This window comes from Sus scrofa, chromosome X, assembly GCF_000003025.6.
Source record: "Sus scrofa isolate TJ Tabasco breed Duroc chromosome X, Sscrofa11.1, whole genome shotgun sequence".
Taxonomy (NCBI): domain Eukaryota; kingdom Metazoa; phylum Chordata; class Mammalia; order Artiodactyla; family Suidae; genus Sus; species Sus scrofa.
In genome coordinates this window covers 37,328,381-37,346,538 of record NC_010461.5, presented here as the reverse complement: position 1 = coordinate 37,346,538, position 18,158 = coordinate 37,328,381, and the positions used below count along the sequence as shown (strand labels likewise).

General features: G+C 38.5%; 2 protein-coding genes across 3 annotated transcripts in view; one reads left to right on the top strand and one right to left on the bottom strand.

The window, feature by feature from the left end:
- Nucleotides 1-18,158, top strand: part of CASK (calcium/calmodulin dependent serine protein kinase) — a 368,751-nt gene that overhangs the window by 189,185 nt on the left and 161,408 nt on the right. The window contains 1 exon segment of the mRNA XM_003360270.5: nucleotides 3,218-3,290. Coding sequence (XP_003360318.2) covers nucleotides 3,218-3,290 — 73 coding nt within the window.
- On the bottom strand, nucleotides 12,395-17,867 carry GPR82 (G protein-coupled receptor 82). 2 transcript variants are annotated; one of them, XM_021079414.1, is made up of 3 exons: nucleotides 17,619-17,867; nucleotides 15,265-15,331; nucleotides 12,395-15,127 (listed from the first exon to the last, which is right to left on the bottom strand). In XM_021079414.1, exon 3 carries the CDS (start codon nucleotides 15,091-15,093, stop codon nucleotides 14,083-14,085), a length of 1,011 nt encoding a protein of 336 aa, XP_020935073.1. In that variant the 5' UTR covers nucleotides 15,094-15,127; nucleotides 15,265-15,331; nucleotides 17,619-17,867; the 3' UTR covers nucleotides 12,395-14,082.

Genomic DNA, 18,158 nt, shown 5'->3' with positions numbered 1-18,158 from the left:
AGATGTGTCCCCTATTTAAGAGTACCAGTAACCATGTAACAGGGGCGTGTAAGTCTTCCGTTTGGTTTAGAGTGTTCAACCGGATGACTTCTACCCTCCTTCTCTCTGATTTCTGTGATTCTCAAGTGAGACCAACTGCAAGAACACTCTGAGACACCAAGTAATCAAACTGATAATGTTGTTTTTCTCCAACTGGCTGAGCTTTAAGAGGCGCAGCAAAGCATGGCATGATAGAAAACTCCGTTCAGTCCTTGCAACCCCGTTAGTGATTCCCTCTGTACTTTCAGAGGTGGTGAGTTGTAGAGTAAGCTAACATACAGGATCAGATGATTAAATCATACTCACAAGTCCCAGAGATATTCTTATCTAGTATCAGGCTTTACTAAACAATTATAAAGATACAAGCAATCAAAAGGTTCAGCTAGAGCAGAGAGAGATCTAGGCCTTTTAAAAGGCAGCTCCTCACTTCCTTCCTTCTTGCACCAGAAATGCACCTCTGGCCCAGAACAGAGGAGGTCTGTACATGAGGTTTGTCGGATTCCACACACAGAAGGGAGCATTTCAGTTATGCAACGTCTCCATTGTGTACCTTGGAGAGTTGAATAGCTGACATGACATCTCCCAGGAAGCCATCCATGCCTCAAAGATCCTGGGTTCTGTTTTTTGTAGGTAATCCTGAGCTAGGGACATTCTCCTAATGGGAATTCCGGAGATAAGCTTTCTTCAGCCCAGCAAAGAGCTTTCTTCAGCATAGTCTTTATACCCAGAGTTTGCCAAAGACAGTAGACGAGGCACCTCTCTTCTTTTCTTCCACCCCCAAAATGCCTCCTTCCAAAGGAAGTGAGTGGATTACTGGCCAGCTTTTTTCTATCCACAGAGTTATCAGCATTCCTGATCCTTAAGGATGGAGACAAACAGATATTGCTGAGTTTCTCTGAAAAGTATAGGCCACCATGACGCTTCATGAAATGAAGCTTTTTGATTAAAGTTTCATCAGCAACTCTTTAGACTGTGTGGGTGGATTTTGGTTCTCTATTTTGCTTGCACGCTGTTCACATGCACAGCTTCCCAGGGTCTTTACTGGAAGGGTGGAGAAAGATCAGTTTAAACCTGTTATATTTGGAGAGGAAAAAAATCTGTCCCCACCCACCCCCAACAGAGATTCTAATATTGTATGTATGGCTCAAATAATTGAATAATCAAAATTTAAAATGCTCATTCTTTTTTTTTTTTTTGGTCTTTTTAGGGCCACAGCCTTGGCATATGGAGGTTCCCAGGCTAGGGGTCAAATTGGAGCTGTAGTTTCTGGCTTACACCACAGCCACACCAACACCAGATCCTTAACCCACTGAGCAAGGCCAGGGATTGAACCTGTGTCCTCATGGATGCTAGTCAGATTCGTTTCTGCTGAGCCATGACGGGAACTCCATTAAGGATTTTTGGGTTTTTTTTTTTTAAATAAGGCTTTGAGATAAGAATTTTCTTCAGGCTAAAGATGTAAGTGAATGTCTTAGTACTAAGTATCCAAAGTAGTCTGTGCTGTTAAGTATAAAGCTAGGTCCGTAATACCCAGCTTAAACTTAGCTTCTCTTCCATATTCACCAATAGGCTTTTCCTAAATCTTTGACTAAATTCGAGAGTTAATAAACTTAACCTTGGTAGCATGGTTTAGAGTTTACAAGGCACTTTCACATTTGTTGTCTCTGCCATTTCAGGGGGTCACAGATCCTCCAAAGCCAGATTTGAACTAGGAAAGGGCCACAACACCAAGTTAAGGTCCCCTAAGTTAAACAGAAACTTAATTTCAACTCACTGGCCCGGACAAAGAGTATGTGCCCACGACCTCCTATGGGTGCATTTGCAAAGTAAAAAAAAATTGAACCTCATAAGTAAGGACCGTAGGAGCCTAGCTCCTCCTTAGAGCCCACTTGTGAGGAGACAGCCATGATAAGTACAGGAACAGCCTTGGGGTCTTTTATCCCCCTACCTTTCACTTAAACTGAAACCTTCTGATCAATTTTAACACAGGACATAATGCACATGCTAGGAGAGCAACACTGATGTGAGTTTGGTTAGATAGTGCCATACCAAAGAGGGAACTCAATGGAAATGTCTTTTAATTGTAAAGCAGGAGTAGGGGAACATTTTTTTTGATCTTGAGTCACGGGCACACACACAAGGTCATCTGTGAGTATCATTAAATTATTTAGCTTATAGTTTAAAGTGGAAATAAAAGATCTGGACAGAAAATAAACAAAAATTCATTAAGTACTGTACAGTAAATAATGTTAAGTATATCACATTTCTGTGTCATGACTGATTGGGAAGGAAAGGGGAAAGTGAGAAAGGAAGAGGGATAGTAGGGAAAGGACAGATTTGAAGGGAGTAAAATTCAGAGGAAGAGAGATGGAAAAGACCGTCGGAGAAAGAGAAACAGTGGGATTATAGAAGTAGAACCTTAGAAGTAAGGGAAGGAAGTCGAAGTAAACTCTGAAGTAATACTTAATGAACTGCTCTTGTCACACACCGTGTGGCTAGTTGACCCTGTTACCACTTTTAAGGACGATTCTTTAAAATGCTCATTCCTCCTTTGTTCTTCACTCGGACCCGGTAGGAGCCTCAGTGGACCCTGCTGGCCTTGTGAGGAGTTGGACTTCCTAGGACTTGGGCCTAGAAGGAACCCTGCTCTGTTCAAGGATGCCCCAACTGAAACACGATTATGATGCAAAAAGAAATTGTGGGGCATAAGGAGGTTCTTCTCTCTTGTTTGTCCTTAGAGCAGAAAAAAGGCTTTCACCCCTTTAGTCAGAATCCCTGGTGTACCTCTGAGCACTGTTCACTTGATAGCAATCCAGGGTAACTAAGTAGAATTAACTCTTAGAGAACTGTTTTGGGTTTTTTTTTCCTCCATGTTTTAAGCTTGAATTTTTAGTTTGCAGAGCTATTTTACTATGAACTGTGTGAAATTCTTTTGACTTAGCTATCTTAGAAAATATAGAATACATTATTTCTTCATAAAGTCATAAGCTTAAGTCTGCCAACTTTTTCCTTACTAAGCTGCACGTTCCACCAATCATGTCCACTCAAATGAAAAGTGTCCGTGGGCAGCAAATATTGAAGGTGGGCATTACAAACTAGGAACCTGGTATATTATGTTTTAAAAATAAAATTTTTTTTCACAGTTTCAGATTTTTTTCTTTTTTCTTTTTTTTAACAGTCATTACATGAGACAGATACTGGAAGCTCTACGCTATTGTCATGATAATAACATAATTCACAGGGATGTGAAGGTAAGTCATTTTTGTCACACTAAGGTTTATGAATAGAAACTGACAAATAACAATAATTATCAGAAATTTTTAATGTTTACATACACATAAAAGTTTGTGTAACTGGTTTCTATTTGGAGAGTTGTACTAATTCTTAGGAACACTTTATAATTTCACTTTTATTTTTATTAAAATGTACATTCGTTCTAAAATTCTGTTATTCTTTCTTTGCTATTTGTGTGTAAAAGGTAAGTGGGAAATCCAACAAATAGGAGGAACCAAACAACTTCCTATACTTCGTGGGAAATTAGAACTTGGTTTATATAGTAAAAGTTTATCACACACATATTTTTGTAATGTTGCAATGTAGAATAGTCAGCATTTTATTTGCTTTGCAAACAGTTTTAAAACATAGTCTGAAATCGTAATTATAAATGTAATAAAGGATAATATTCCCTTAGGAATATTAATATTACCATTATTCACTCTTTGTGCCTGTTTGATCCCAGTATCAAGTTCATGAGAACTGTCGGTCCAGTGTCAGGCAGAACACCGAGCTGTGCAAGAAAGGAAGCCAGTGGGCCTTCCTCCAGATGCCTAGCCCCCTTCAGACCTCAAGTCACTAAGAGACCCTGTGGGCTCTCTAGCCCTGGTGTTCACTTACGCGCTCACTGGCCTCTCTAACCTGTCTCATCCACAAACAGGGTGCACTCCTTTCCTCAAAACATACTATCAAAAGCCTGGCTTCCTCAATGCATTTTAATGGTTAAGAAAATTAGTGCAGTTTAGTTTAATTTTCTGTAATGTTTGGGAAGTGTTAACTGAAATTCTTGTGTTTAAAAGCTGAGGGGGGAGTTCCCATCGTGGCGCAGTGGTTAACGAATCCGACTAGGAACCATGAGGTTGCGGGTTCAGTCCCTGCCCTTGCTCAGTGGGTTAACAATCCGGTGTTGCCGTGAGCTGTGGTGTAGGTTGCAGACGTGGCTCGTATCTTGCGTTGCTGTGGCTGTGGTGTAGGCCGGCAACTACAGCTCCGATTCGACCCCTAGCCTGGGAACCTCCATATATCGTGGGATCAGCCCAAGAAATAGCAAAAAAAAAAAAGACAAAAAAGATAAAAGCTGAGGGGGAAGGCATGAGCAATTCCCAGCCAATCTAGTGAAATGTTCTAATAGCAATGAAAACTCATTGGAGAAATGCAGAAAATACACATTAGTAAGGAAGTATTCTTCAATTATGCAAAGAGAATGAGAAGTGTAAAAAGATAAATGGGGAAATGGTCAATGAAAGCAGAGTGCTGTTATTCTTTTGCATTTACTTAATATAAGAAAATGCATAGATACAGAATAAAACGTATCTCCTTATATATAATAGCAAAAATGATAGTTTGAAAACTTAAAATGTCGGGAGTTCCCATCGTGGCTCAGCGGTTAACGAATCCAACTAGGAACCATGAGGTTTCGGGTTCGATCCCTGGCCTCGCTCAGTGGGTTAAGGATCCGGCGTAGCTGTGAGCTGTGGTGTAGGTCGCAGGCGCAGCTCAGATCACCCGTTGCTGTGGCTCTGGCATAGGCCGGCAGCTACAGCTCCAATTAGACCCCTAGCCTGGGAACCTCCATATGCTGAGGGTGTGGCCCTAGAAGAGACCAAAAAAAAAAAACAAAAAAACAAAAAAACAAAACAAAAAAAACCCTAAAATGTCTAAAACACATTCTTAGTTCATATACTAGCCTTGTGTTAAAAATGCTTTTGCTCGAGGCAATTGTTATAAATTGAAACAGAATTAATATGTAACATTATATTAGTTTCAGGTTCACAGCATTATGATTTGATACTTGTATACACTGTAAAATAAGTCTAGTTACATACACTGTATCAACATACAAAGTTACAAAACATGCAATATAACATTATTGACTAGTCACCATGCTGTACATCACATCCCCATGACTTACTTATTTTATGACTGGTGGTCTGTACCTCTTACCCCTTCACCCATTTTGTCTCCCACCACCCACTCCCATCCCTTCTGACAACCACCATTCTGGTGTCTTTGTTTTATTTTGTTCTGTTTGATCATTTGTTTTGTTTTTTAGATTCACTGTATAAGTGAAATCATACAATTTTGTCTTTACCTAACTCATTCACTTAATATAATACCCTCAAGATCCATCCCATGTTTTCACAACAGCAAGAGTTTATTCTTTTTTGTGGCTGAGTAGTATTCCACTCCATATGTGGTATACCATATCTTCTTTATTCATTCATCCATTAGTGGACACTTAGGTTGTTTCCACATCTTGGCTATTGTAAATAATGCTGCAGTGATATGGGGGTGCCCACATATCTTTTCAGGTTAGTGTTTTTGTTTCCTTCAGATAAATACTCAAAAGTAGAACTGCTGAATCTGTATAATAGTTCTATTTTTAGTTTTTTGAGGAACCTTTATACCATTTTCCATAGTAGCTGCACCAGTTTACCTTCCCACTAGCGGTCTGTGAGGGTTCCCTTTTCTTTACGTCCTTGCCAGCATTTGCTATTTGTGGACTTTTTGATGATACCCATTCTGACAGGTGTGAGGTGATATCTTGGTTTTGATTTGCATTTCCCCAATGATTAGCGATGTTGAGCATCTTTTCATGTACTAGTTGGCCATCTGTCTGTCTTCTTTTGGAAAAATGTCTATTCAGATCTTCTGCCATGATTTAATCAGATTGTTTGGGTTCTTGTTACTGAGTTATAAAAATCAATTTCATTTTAAATTCTGGTCTTGAAAGGTAATTATATCAATATCATAAATAATGATTGACAACATAATCTATCGTCATACTTTCAATAATATAGTCAGCTTTTGATTAGCCATGGTGTTTGATATAATGGCAATCCAAAGCCAAATAAAATCCCAAAGTAGTTAATATTTAAACACTGTGCTTCACCTACTCATTAACGTTGATTGATTTGTTCAACAAAAATCCAAGTGCCTACTTCATGCAGTATACTGTCCTTGGAGCCCTGAAGGCATTATGGTCTTAGTAGAGAAATGAGGCAGTGGATCTATTACCAGCTGCTACGGTTCAACATACAATGACTTTAAACAACAGTCGCCATTTATTTGCTCTCAGTTTTGCAGTTGAGCAGAGCTTGATGGGGACTGCTCAGTTCTCTATCAGAGGCTGTTGGCTGAGGTGGCATGGCTAGTATCCTCACTTTTCTGGCATCTCAGCAGAAGTGACTGTAACAGCTGGAAGCTGGCTGGGCCCTCTTCATCATCTCATTCAGACCATCTCTCTCCCTCTCTCCCTCCCCCTCTCCCTCCTCCTTTCCCTCCTCCCTTCCCTCCTCTCTTCCTGTCTTCTCCCTCATTGCCTCCTTTTTAGCAAGACAGTCTGTCATAGATCCAAAGGAGCAAAAATGGGAAGTTACCAGGCCTCTTGAAGCCTAGGCCTGGAATTGGCGCTGTGTGTCATGTCCTCTGCGTTTTTTTAGTCAAAGTGTCATAAGAGTAGCCTGGGTTTAAGAGGAGGGAAAATATATTGCACCTTTTAGTTAGTGGGACAATACATGTGCACAAGGATAGAACTTATTTGTGGCTTTTTTCACAGATGGGCAAAACAAATAATTATTGTCCAAGATATGAGGTGGGAAGTAATAACTAAAAAAAAGAATGAGAGAAACTACATGGGGGAAGTTAGTTTGAGCCTAGTCTTGAGTCATGGGGTAATTACTTAGGGACAAGAGGACATTTCAGGCAACAGGAATGGTGCGTGCCAAGGATCAAAGTTAGTTTTGCATTGGGTTTTAATAAAGTAGTTTATTATCTCTAAGACACATACCGTATAATTTTGAGGAAGTGTCCAGAAACATGCTGAGGAAGAGAAGAGAGAAATAATTCTCAAATTGCAAGTTAATGAGAAGAAACCACCAGAAAAGGCACCATTGTTGAGTTGGCAAGCAGACTTTCAACACAGAGCACACATTATTGTTGATATTCTTTATATTTCAGTACTTGAAATCTCTACATTTTTGCATTCGTAAATGTACTACTTACAGTTAGGTAATTGGTAATTTTGTTTTTGTTTTTTGTCTTTTTGTCTTTTAGGGCTGCACCGCGGCATATGGAGGTTCCCAGGCTAGGAGTCGAATCGGAGCTGTAGCCGCCAGCCTACGCCAGAGCCACAGCAACGGGTGATCTGAGCTGCGTCTGCGACCTACACCACAGCTCACGGCAACGCCCGATCCTTAACCCCACTGAGCGAGGCCAGGAATGGAACCCACGTCCTCATGGTTACGATTCAGTTTGTTAACTGCTGAGCCATGACAGGAACTCCAGGTTTGCCATTTTAAATAGGGTAGTCGAAGCAGGCCACGTTGAGAAGATGACATCTGGAAAGGACTCGCAGGAGGAGAGAGAGAGGGCTAACTGACATCAAAGGAGGGAGGGTTCTGGGTAAAAGAATAGCCAATGCAAAGGCCCTAAGGCAGGAGCACAAGTGGCCTCTTGGTGCAAAAGCAAGGAGGCCATCACGGCTGAGGTAAAGTGAGCAATGGGCAGAGTGGATCGTAGATGAGGTGCAAGAGGAAAGGAGGGAAGGACTTTTTCTCTGAGACAGATGAGGATTCACCAGAGAGTTTTGAACTGACAGACGGTGGTCTGACTTTCCACAGCAACGGGACTTCATTGCCTTGTTGGTTATACGTTGAGTAGGGGCTCAAGGGTGGAAGCAGGGAAACGGGAGATGGTCCTACCTGGCAAGGCCAAAGTGGTAGCAGGGAGGCGATGAAAGTAGATTCCAGGTATATTTGAAGGTTGTGTCAGTAGGATTTGCTAATATAGTGTCCGTAACTTCAACCCAAAGTAGTTTCATGCAGAACCTTATTATAGGTGTTTTCCAATGTAATGTTTGTTATAAAACTTTAATAACAACGCATCTCACATGACTAATCATTTAAAATTTCACTTGATGTGTTGTTACTGTTTTTGTTAATAACTGATTTGCAGCCTATTTGCTTTTCTTCATATCAGATATCATTCATATATTGATTCAGTGACTTGTCTGTGTGTAGATTTCATTTGTGTGTAGATTTTGGTTTCTCTAGTTAGTTTTTGTCAGTTTTCTTCCCTTATACTTAGTAAAGAAAATGGAAGATTATCACAGTGTTCCATTCCTTTTAGACAAGTTTAGATTATTTAATCATTTATTTCAGCTAGCCAAGAATATTCTCACATTGTCTCCTTTATTCCCTCTCCCTCCCTCCCTCCCTCTCTCCTTCTCTCTCACTCCCCCCTCCCCTGTCCCTCTCCCCGCACCCCCACTCAAAGTTCTTGGCATTGATCCAAAAGCATCAAGTGTCCCAAAGGTCCTAGCATTATATTAATTTTTTTATTTTTTTATTTTTTGTCTTTTTAGGGCCACACCCACAGCAGTGGAGGTTCCCAGGCTAGGGGTCTAATCAGAGCTACAGCTGCCAGCCTACACCACAGCCACAGCGACAGCAACACCACATCTGAGCCACATCTGCAATCTACACCACAGCTCACAGCAATGCCGGATCTTTAACCCACTGAGCGAGGCCATGGGTTGAACCCACAACCTCATGGTTCCTAGTCAGATTCATTTCCACTGCACTGTGATGGGAACTCCATCATTATATTAATTAATAATACTTTTTTCTTTACTAGTAGGCATTTATTTTTGAAACCATCATACCTGAGTCTAAAACTCGTTGGTTATATCAGGTTAGATTTGAGTGTGTGGTGCCAAGTGGAAACTACTTGCTTTGGAGAAGCAGTTTTGTGTGCAATTGTGTAAGTAATAATTGTATAATCCTTTGAAATTTAGGAAGGTGTGTCATCATACTTTAGCATCTCCAACAGCCGCAGACATTTGGGGCCAGATACTTTGTTGTGGGAGACTGTCCTTTGCGGTGTTGATTCGACCTAGCCTCTACCCACTAGATGCCAATAGCATTTCCCCTCAGTTGTGATGCTCAAAAATGTCTCCAGACATTGCCAGAAGTCCCTTGGAGCACAAAAGTCGTCCCAAGTTGAGACCCACTGTTATACTGTTATATTTCTCATGCTTTTTCTGCCTACAGGCAATAACTAAGACATGAATGCAAATGTCTGTTTTTTCTGTCATCTTCCCTTTTATTCCTCTTTTTCATGTGAAAGGAAGTGAAAACTTTCATGTTTCAGTGTTTCTCTCTTTTCTTCCTCTCCTAAATTAAGAGTACTTTAGAAAGAAATAGTACAGCATTCGAGGTAAATGCAAATCCTGACTTCTTGCCTGCCTTCATTCACTCTCTTCAGCACTAAGAGTTGGAGTTTTCTTATCCCTTCCGACTCCCTGAGACAGCCTCATAATGCATCACCTGGGCATGGAGAGACAAGCAATTCTTAGACCTTTCTGTGGCTCTGACTTACTGACGTATAGTTTTAATAACCAAAATTGAAGTTAAGCAGCTTCTCTGAAAGTACACTGCTGTACACACCATCACTTTCTATTCTGAATAGGGCCTGTGTCCAGGAGGCTTAGGGGCTCTGTTTTTAGTTCTCAGAAGTGCAAAACCCCAGTCTCACAGTTGCTCAGCCAGAAGCTTCCGCCCAAGCATTTCTGTGTGTGCTTCCTTTAAATGGTTTTCCTCGCTAACCCATGAACACGCCTGGCTGCTCTCTGGTCCCCTTCTGGTCTCAGTTCTTCTTTCACCTGCTTAGGGCCAGTCTTCATTCTCAATGGGTGTTCATCATATCACACTAGTTGCGACGGCATTATGGATTTCTTACATTCTTTCTTCCTCTGTTGCTCTCGGCTGCTGGCATTTCTTTCAGTCTCTTACCACAACTCCCAAAAGTCCCTCATATTTGTGTACAAAAAAAATTGAAATTCTCCTTAAAATGAAGACTTACTTATTCTGTTAAGAAACATACTGGCTAACCTGTGTTATTTTTGTAAAGGTTGTTGAGCATAATGTGCATGTTTAGCTTGAATGTGGGGTTTTAATACTTAGAAGTACAAGATAAATTTAAGATGATCTTGCTTCTCTTTTCCCACCTTCAAAAGCTCTTGGATTTGAAAAGAAAGGATGACTGTTTCTTTTGCTTATTAAATGTGGATCCTTTCACTGCTGCCTTCCTTCTGAGCCAGTGGTAGCAAGCATGTATGAGACAGCCGAAGCGTTTTTGTTGTCAAGTATAAAACCTTTCTAGGTAGAGCAGTAACTCTTCCCACTGATAGCAATTCCCTTTGAATTTGGAGTCAGTCAGAGGAAGCTTCATGGCATTAGGCTGCAGGATGGAAATGCTTAGCAAATTACCAGTGTCCCTCTGTGCTCCCTTTGTGGTTTTCAGCTTGTCTTTCAAACATGTGTTCATAACAGCTCCCACCCTGCAGACTGCAAAGCCCAGGGTGGGCTGCAGCCATCCTTACCAGATCAGAGCCGGGTAGACATTGCAGGAGCACAAACCTTGTTCCCCCCCCCCCCGCCCCAATATGTGGCTCTTCGGCTTGAAGATTATTTTGGTAGGGAGCAGGGGGGGCTGTTTGTTTTTAAGAAATAAAAGACTCCGGAAGTCTTTGTTTTTAACCTCTCCCTTAACTGCCTAAAAGAATTTAAAGGGCCCGGTCCAGGAAGAGTCCTATCACCAGAGATGCTTGCAAAGAATCTGGGCTAGGGGTGGTGGGGGGAGATTGGCAGGCTGGGGAGACCATAGTCCTCCCCATGTCCCATTGCCTCTGCAGGGCTGCCCAGCATTTGTTTACCAAACATTTGTTTTTCCATCTCCATGTGAATCGCCTTCCTCCTCTTCAACGCCCGCAAAGCCCTAGCCCCTTCTCTTTCTCTCTGATGGCATACAAGATCCAATTGCCCAGCTTTTCCTTAGGCCTCATATTCTTATGGAACCTCATAGGTATGTAATTAAAATTGGTTTTTCTCCTGTTATTGTACCTCATGTCAGTTTAACCCTTAGACTAGCCGGAAAAGCCTACAGGAGTAAAGGAAAATTTTTTCCTCTTCCAACATCATTTTCTTCCACCCAGGGAATAGAAATTCACTTCCAGGTTAAGTGGTCTATCCTTAATTTTGTTGGTCTAGTCTTAATAGCGTGTGCTCCTGATTAATACTTTGAAAGTTGTCTTAATGACAGTGTATATATGAAAGGATAAAGGGGGAAATTAGCATTCATCATGCCCGTTTTCTATAACTAAGTTACAGTCTTGTTGATCTTTAAGGCAGAATTTGGGGTTTCTGAAATTGTGTTTGACTATAACTCATAGACACATTAAAAACACTGTGGTTTTTTTTTTGTTTTTTTTTTTGTTTTTTTTTTTTTTTGAGATCCACACTTTAAGGTTAGGGTAAATTTAGCAAGTGCTACTTCACGTAAAATATTTGACATGACATTAAATAGCCAGTTCTTCAATTACACAGAAAATTCAACAGTGATTTACAGTCACCTATTCACAAAAGCATCTATGGTGTAAAAATAAACATGATGATTAATAAGCTTGGTACAGAGAATTAAAATGAGTAACTTAAAGAGAAATCACATCCCTCTTTTACTACCTTTTTTAAATGTGGGAAACTCTACTTTGGTGTTGATTCTTTTATCTTTTTTTTAAATAGTGGTGATGCAAAGTAATTTTTTTAATAATGATTTTTAGAAGTTGCATCTATTTTTAGAACTCCTAATTGCAGTGAGACTTAATACACTACTGCTTATATTAAATGAAAACAGTTGATCTTCACAATTCCTCTTAGTCTAATGAGTTTTGGGTTTAAAGCTTACATAAGAATAAAAGTACTGATGTAACTTTGGAGGAAGCTGAATGTCTTGGGTATTCTCCGGTTGACTTTTGAGTTATTCTATGATTCTCATGTCTATGAAGTTACTAGATTGGACACCCCTCTTTACAGCCAGCACTTAGAGAGTCACCTGGAGTTCCCATTTCTGCCTTTGTCTCTGCAAATTAAAATTAATCAGTCAGAAATAAGATTGCTACTATAAAAACCTAGATGTACACTTGTAAATATTTGAAGCCAGCATATGTTTTTTTCAAACATTTCTCTGAACATTTTCTTCGCTCAGTTAAGCATTGAAGTAAAAAAAGGAAAAAAAATTACTGTTTGTTTGCTATTCTTTTTTAATGAAAATTACATAGATGTGTTGGAAAAACCTCTAGTAATTTTGAACACATGCCTCTTGGGGAATCTGTACAGTGAATTGTTTCTGCGTTTTTAATTCTGAAACAAAACATGCTATGAGATTAAAGGCTTGGAAGTGGTATGTGAACTTACTTTAAACTTGTCTTTGAGCGCTAAAGAAATTGCCATGTAGGTGATAAGTGAGTCTTGAAGCAGTCCCTAACCAAGTAGCAGGTTACAGTTAATGTTTATTCAACTTCAGTTTTATTCAACGGTTTATATTTGGTTCTTATCGAATCAAATGCAAGTACCATAGGAATAGAAACAGAAAACAGACTGTAGCTCCAAAGGTGCTTATGAGCTCTTTGGAATATAAAACACATTTGTTTTTGGTTTCAATTATAATGTATGTAATACAGAATATAGCCACCATTTTTCTTACCAATAAGATTACATGGAAGAAAGAAATGACTATTAAGAAATGCTTACTCTTTAAATATTCACCTAGATAGTGAAGAAAATTTGGGTGACTTATTTAACCATGCACTTCAGTTCTTCTTTTCATCCACAAATTGGCATACTTTAGGGTTGTGATGATTAAAATAATACATGCAGAAAATATAACCAAAGTGCCTGGCACATAACAAGTGCTTATTAAATGATAGCTACTCAAAAGAGTACCATCATCTGATTGAATAAATAATGCCAATGAATTACATGGTATTCTTCCATTCTATAATGAAGAAATTAAAGAGGGCGATTTGCCTAAGATAGTCGAGCTAAATAAGAGATGGAACTAGGGGTTGAACCCAGGAAACTAACTCCAGAGACCAGTCTTGAATTGATCATAGTATATGATACTATTATACTGCCTTATCATTCATCCATTTATTTCACAAAAATTAGTTGAACATATTTAAATGCCAGGTACTGTTTGTCATTAATAACATTACTTATGTTGAATACAGGGGGAATTATACAAAATGTGATAAAGATAGTCATATAATGATATTGCATTCATTTTTAATTTTGACAATGCCTAATCCAGATATTTAGGCATATTTGTAAATAACCCCTATTTAATAAATACTGGAATCAATGAGTATTGCTTCTCCTAGGATCATGAATCAGGTAATACCAAATAAACAATGTGTTTATAAAACCTTGGACTTTTCCAGTGCATTATTCGTACTTTTAGACAGGACTTAAGTAAGGAAATCCCTTATTTGCTTTTTTCTTTTACTCATTTTTAAAGTTACCAACAAAACATTACCCACAGTTAGACCCTTGTAATCTACTAGAGAGCAGGAAGAGCAGGAAAGCCATAAACCATTTTCTTCTTTATAGTATACTTGTGAAGTATTGTGTTCTGAATAGAAGCATCCATGGTTGAGTTTAAACAGAAAATGATCTGTTGGTTTCATATACAGTGAGATCCTTTCAATATGCTTGACTTCTGCCTCTGAAAGTCTCTGCCATCTCAGCTTTCAGTATAAGTAAAACCATAAAGTGAGTTTTATGTTTGTTTGTTTGTTTGTTTTGAAGAAACCAAAGAGGTTTTCTTGGTGCCTATTATCAACCAAGCTATGACCTGTTAATCTTGTAGTTTAGGGTCCCAAGTAGAGTCATATGAACACTTTTCTGTTTGGTATTGTTTCCCATTCAGAAATCAACCAGAGGTTTGTATATGTGGTGAGTCCGGTTTTGTAAAGAGATTATATACTATCTTCTTAAATGTTTTATCTAAAAAAAGAAATATAATGGGGTCTGTGCTACTTCTGGCTGATGCAAGACAGGTGAGGATGTTTTTTATTTCGATTAAGTAATTCAATTGCTGACAGTCCTTTCCTTGGTGTAGAACAAAAAATATGGGTTTAAAAATGCTATATGGAAGGAAGCAAACTACTAGTAGAATCTGGATGACCAAAAGATGCCTTTTCACAGAGCTGTAAGTCAAGTCTTTCTCTGTAATGGATGTACAGGTCCTTATTTTTCTCAAATGGCTGACAAAAGAGTAGTATGATGTTAGTACGACTAAAAATGAAAATCCAATAAATGTGGTTCCAATGAGGCCTGCAATCTGAGAGAGCATGGCTCCTAGTTCCATCTGCCGATTGTAGCACACCTTCTCTTCTCCTTCTGTAGCCTCTACAACTGAGTAGTATAGGATAACTGGAATGATTATGCCTAATACAACCACCCATATGTAGACACAGAGTTTTCTAGCAAAGTTGGGCTGGCGAAATTTTTTCAGTAAATGGCCATAAAATATCTTCTCGTAGCATGAAGTGGTCTCTTGCGTGGAATCCTTTTTCATTAAGGTAGCGTAGCGACTTATGGCAATCCAACTTAAAATTAAGAGGCTGACAAACATACTTACGTGCATGGATAGAGTTCCCAAAAAATTGACTACTCTGCATTGTGCAGATTGATACTCCCATTGAAAACCTTTCAGGAAATAGATACCCATGAAAGGCATGGCGCTGCACACAAGTAAGTTTGCAGTCACAAGATGTGCTAGGTAAATATGCGTTGAGGTTTTCTTAGCTATTTTTGTTAAAAATATCCATTGAGAGAGAGAATTTCCAAAGAGACCGATGATGCAAAGGAAGATGTAAGTGATCGGTAAAGCCATGGAAGAGATCATGGATGGCTGAATACATGTCGAGTTGTTACTCATTTATATCAGATTTCCTTGAATTTTGCCACAGGAGCTAGAACAGAACTGTGGATATTTAATATTAAAATTGTGGATGGTATTTAAGCTGAATATATTTTAAAGCATTAAGTAAAATAAAATGGTAACATAAATGTATTGGATGGAAAGGGGAAAGTATAGCTGCCTTCTCACCTTTTCTAATCACGATTGTCCAATTGAAATAAAAGCAGAAAGTTGATTATTGTGGATGGTGCTTTGTCTAAAAAACAAAATTTGGTAGAAATAGTTAAATTGCTGAGTTTTGATTTTTTTATTTATTTATTTATTTTGCCATACCCACGGCATGTAGAAGTTCTGGGGCCAGGGTTCAAACTCACGCCACAGCAGCGACCCAAGCCACTGCAGTGACAGTGCTGGATCCTTAACTCGCTTCACCACAAAGGAACGCCCAAGATTTATTATTTTATACTAGAGAAGTTTATAATACATATAGTAGATTTAAAGCAGTTTGTAAATGACAATTGATTTTGGCCTAGAAGGGTAATTTAAAAATTTTTAAGGCACATGCAAGCAATACCTACTAGCCTAAGGAACGTGTTGCAAAAGTATTTTTTGGCCATGTTAATAGAACACTGATTTTTAATTATCTCCTTAGTTGTACATAAATACTTTTCAAAATGGTGTCTTTTCGTGGCTAGGTTAAAGAACTTCTCTTTAGTACTATTAGAAGAGTCTCTTTTCATATTTCAGAAGTAAATTTAATTCTACAGAAACAAATAGGCAAGATCTTGAATTGAACAGAAGGAAAGTGAATGACTGAGGATAGACACCAAACTCCAAGGGTCCTTCACAAATGTAATCAATAATTTCTTAATTTCAAATATTTAATGCTAACCTATCATACTTCAATAAAAAGTTTAAGATTCTGTGCCAAAACTCTAGTTGCTATTGCTTGTTGGTTAGAGCGCCCTCATGTGTCTTTGTGTGTAATTTGGTATCTTGGCTTTTCAAAGGATTTTTTTTTTAAGAAGATACTTTCATCACAGCATAAACACAGATGTGATTTTTGTGTTTTTATGTCTTATTTTTAAGTATTTCTTGCTTCAGAGATACACTTGAAATGTTGAAGAGTCACATACAAACTCCTTTTCATTCTTATTTTTCCCATTTATCAGATGGGAATAAGAAAATTTTTTTTGGATTCTGGTCAAATACAAATCATGAGCTCTGTTCAGAATGTGCTTCATTTCTCTGTATTTTTCACCATACCTTTCTGAGTACCACATTTTTCACTCTTGTATAATCTAGAGTAGGAATTCTCAGTCTTTTTTTCAATCACATTACTTTGATAAACACAAAAATTTTTCTATACGCTATCTTCTGAGATACTTATATGCCCTCAGCCCCTCAGGGATATTTTACTCTCTCTCCCTCTTCAGAATCGTGATTATATTTTTTTGCATCTTGGATTATAGAAATAGGGATTTTCTCCCCAAATGTACTACTGTTATGATTTTGGAATAGTTTTTTAAACCAAAGAGTTCCCACCTAAAGGCTTGTAAGATTGAGGGCTGTACAGTGTTTCTGGGTTCAAATACCAAGACTTTTTATGTCTACCAGTGTCTTTTATCATTTGATTTTTGTTGCTTTGCAATTCTTATTTAGAAAATGGTCCATATGCCTCAGAGTGAGTTTGTATCTGAATCTAGTACAGCCTGGCAAATTAGAATTGATTTAAAAATAAGTCAAAGAGAGAGTGAAGTTAGTCACTTTATTTAAGAAAAACTTATCTGATCAAAGGAAATTTTTGTATTATGTAAGGCAAGTGGCTTCCTTTTAAAATAATGTTAAGGGAAACACTAGCCCCTGCCTTGTGTAGATTATGTACTAAAATCTTTAAAGTGCGTCTGTGTTAATGGATAAGTATTCCTCGTTTAAAAAGCTAGACCACCACACCTGCTATCTCATATTATTCATTACTGTTACCTTGCTCTTACTATTTCACACCAGCAAATGCTTCAGAACAGAAGAGAGGTAAAAAGACTTTCACAGAGGGTAGCTTTATCAGACAGATGATATTGAGACTCTGTCGGAACCTTCACTGTAGCAGGTGAGAACCAGTTCATCATCTTTAGCTTCTCAAACATCAAACTTGTATGTACTGTGTACCTCTCCTTGAAAAGTAAAGTTTGTTTATACAACTGCAAGATAATTATTTTCCACAATCTAGAAAAAAACTGTGAAGCTTAAGAAATCAAATAAAAATCACGGGTTAGATATTACAGAATTGCTCTCTAGCAAATGTGTACAAGTCTGCATTCCCCTCAGCCAAATGTCTGTCTGAAATCACTCGTGTACACATTTGTGCCTCAGCTAATTTGACAAATGAGGAAAGTCTACAATTCTAACTTCACTTTCTAACAGTTAGCTACATAATGAACATACCAGCCTTTCTTGGTGATCAGTTTTCTAAATTTAAACATTTTAGTCCTGTTAGAGTTTTTATAGAGTTAACTTTTTAGATAAAAGTGGGTGATCAGTCTTACCTGTATGAGTAGTTTACACCAACTAAGGCTCTGTTGCTCAGGCGCTGGTGCTAAATTTCCGATTTAAAATTCTCTGATCATCACTCTTCCATTGTCTTTCTGTTTTAGTCAGTGCGAATAGATTCTTGCATGATACCAACTACAGTGGGAAGAAAAGGAATTAAACAGAGTATTGAAGAAATTCAGTAGTTATGGTAAATGTAGCAACTACCTTCTCAAAAAAACTCATTTCTCTATTTCTATAGTGGGAGGAAGTTGGTGGACAATATATATACTGTGCTTCCTTATGATTATTTCATGAACTGGTTACACCTCACTTAGCTTCATTAGCATGCTTGGCAGAAGTAGTTAAGTTCAAGGGTTTAATCCCCACTGCTAGTTAGTTTTGTACAACACAGCAGTAGAGGGAACCACTCCATAGTAACCCAATAAATACTGGTACAAAGTTGTCTATAAAATCACTTGCGGATGGCTTATTTGCAATTCATCTTTACCAGGAATAAAGGAAAACAAACCTCAAAGTTTTGGTACTTGTAGCAG

Coding starts and splice junctions, on each gene's coding strand:
- GPR82 (XM_021079414.1), bottom strand. CDS start 15,093: ATGAGTAACAACTCGACATGTATTCAGCCATCCATGATCTCTTCCATG.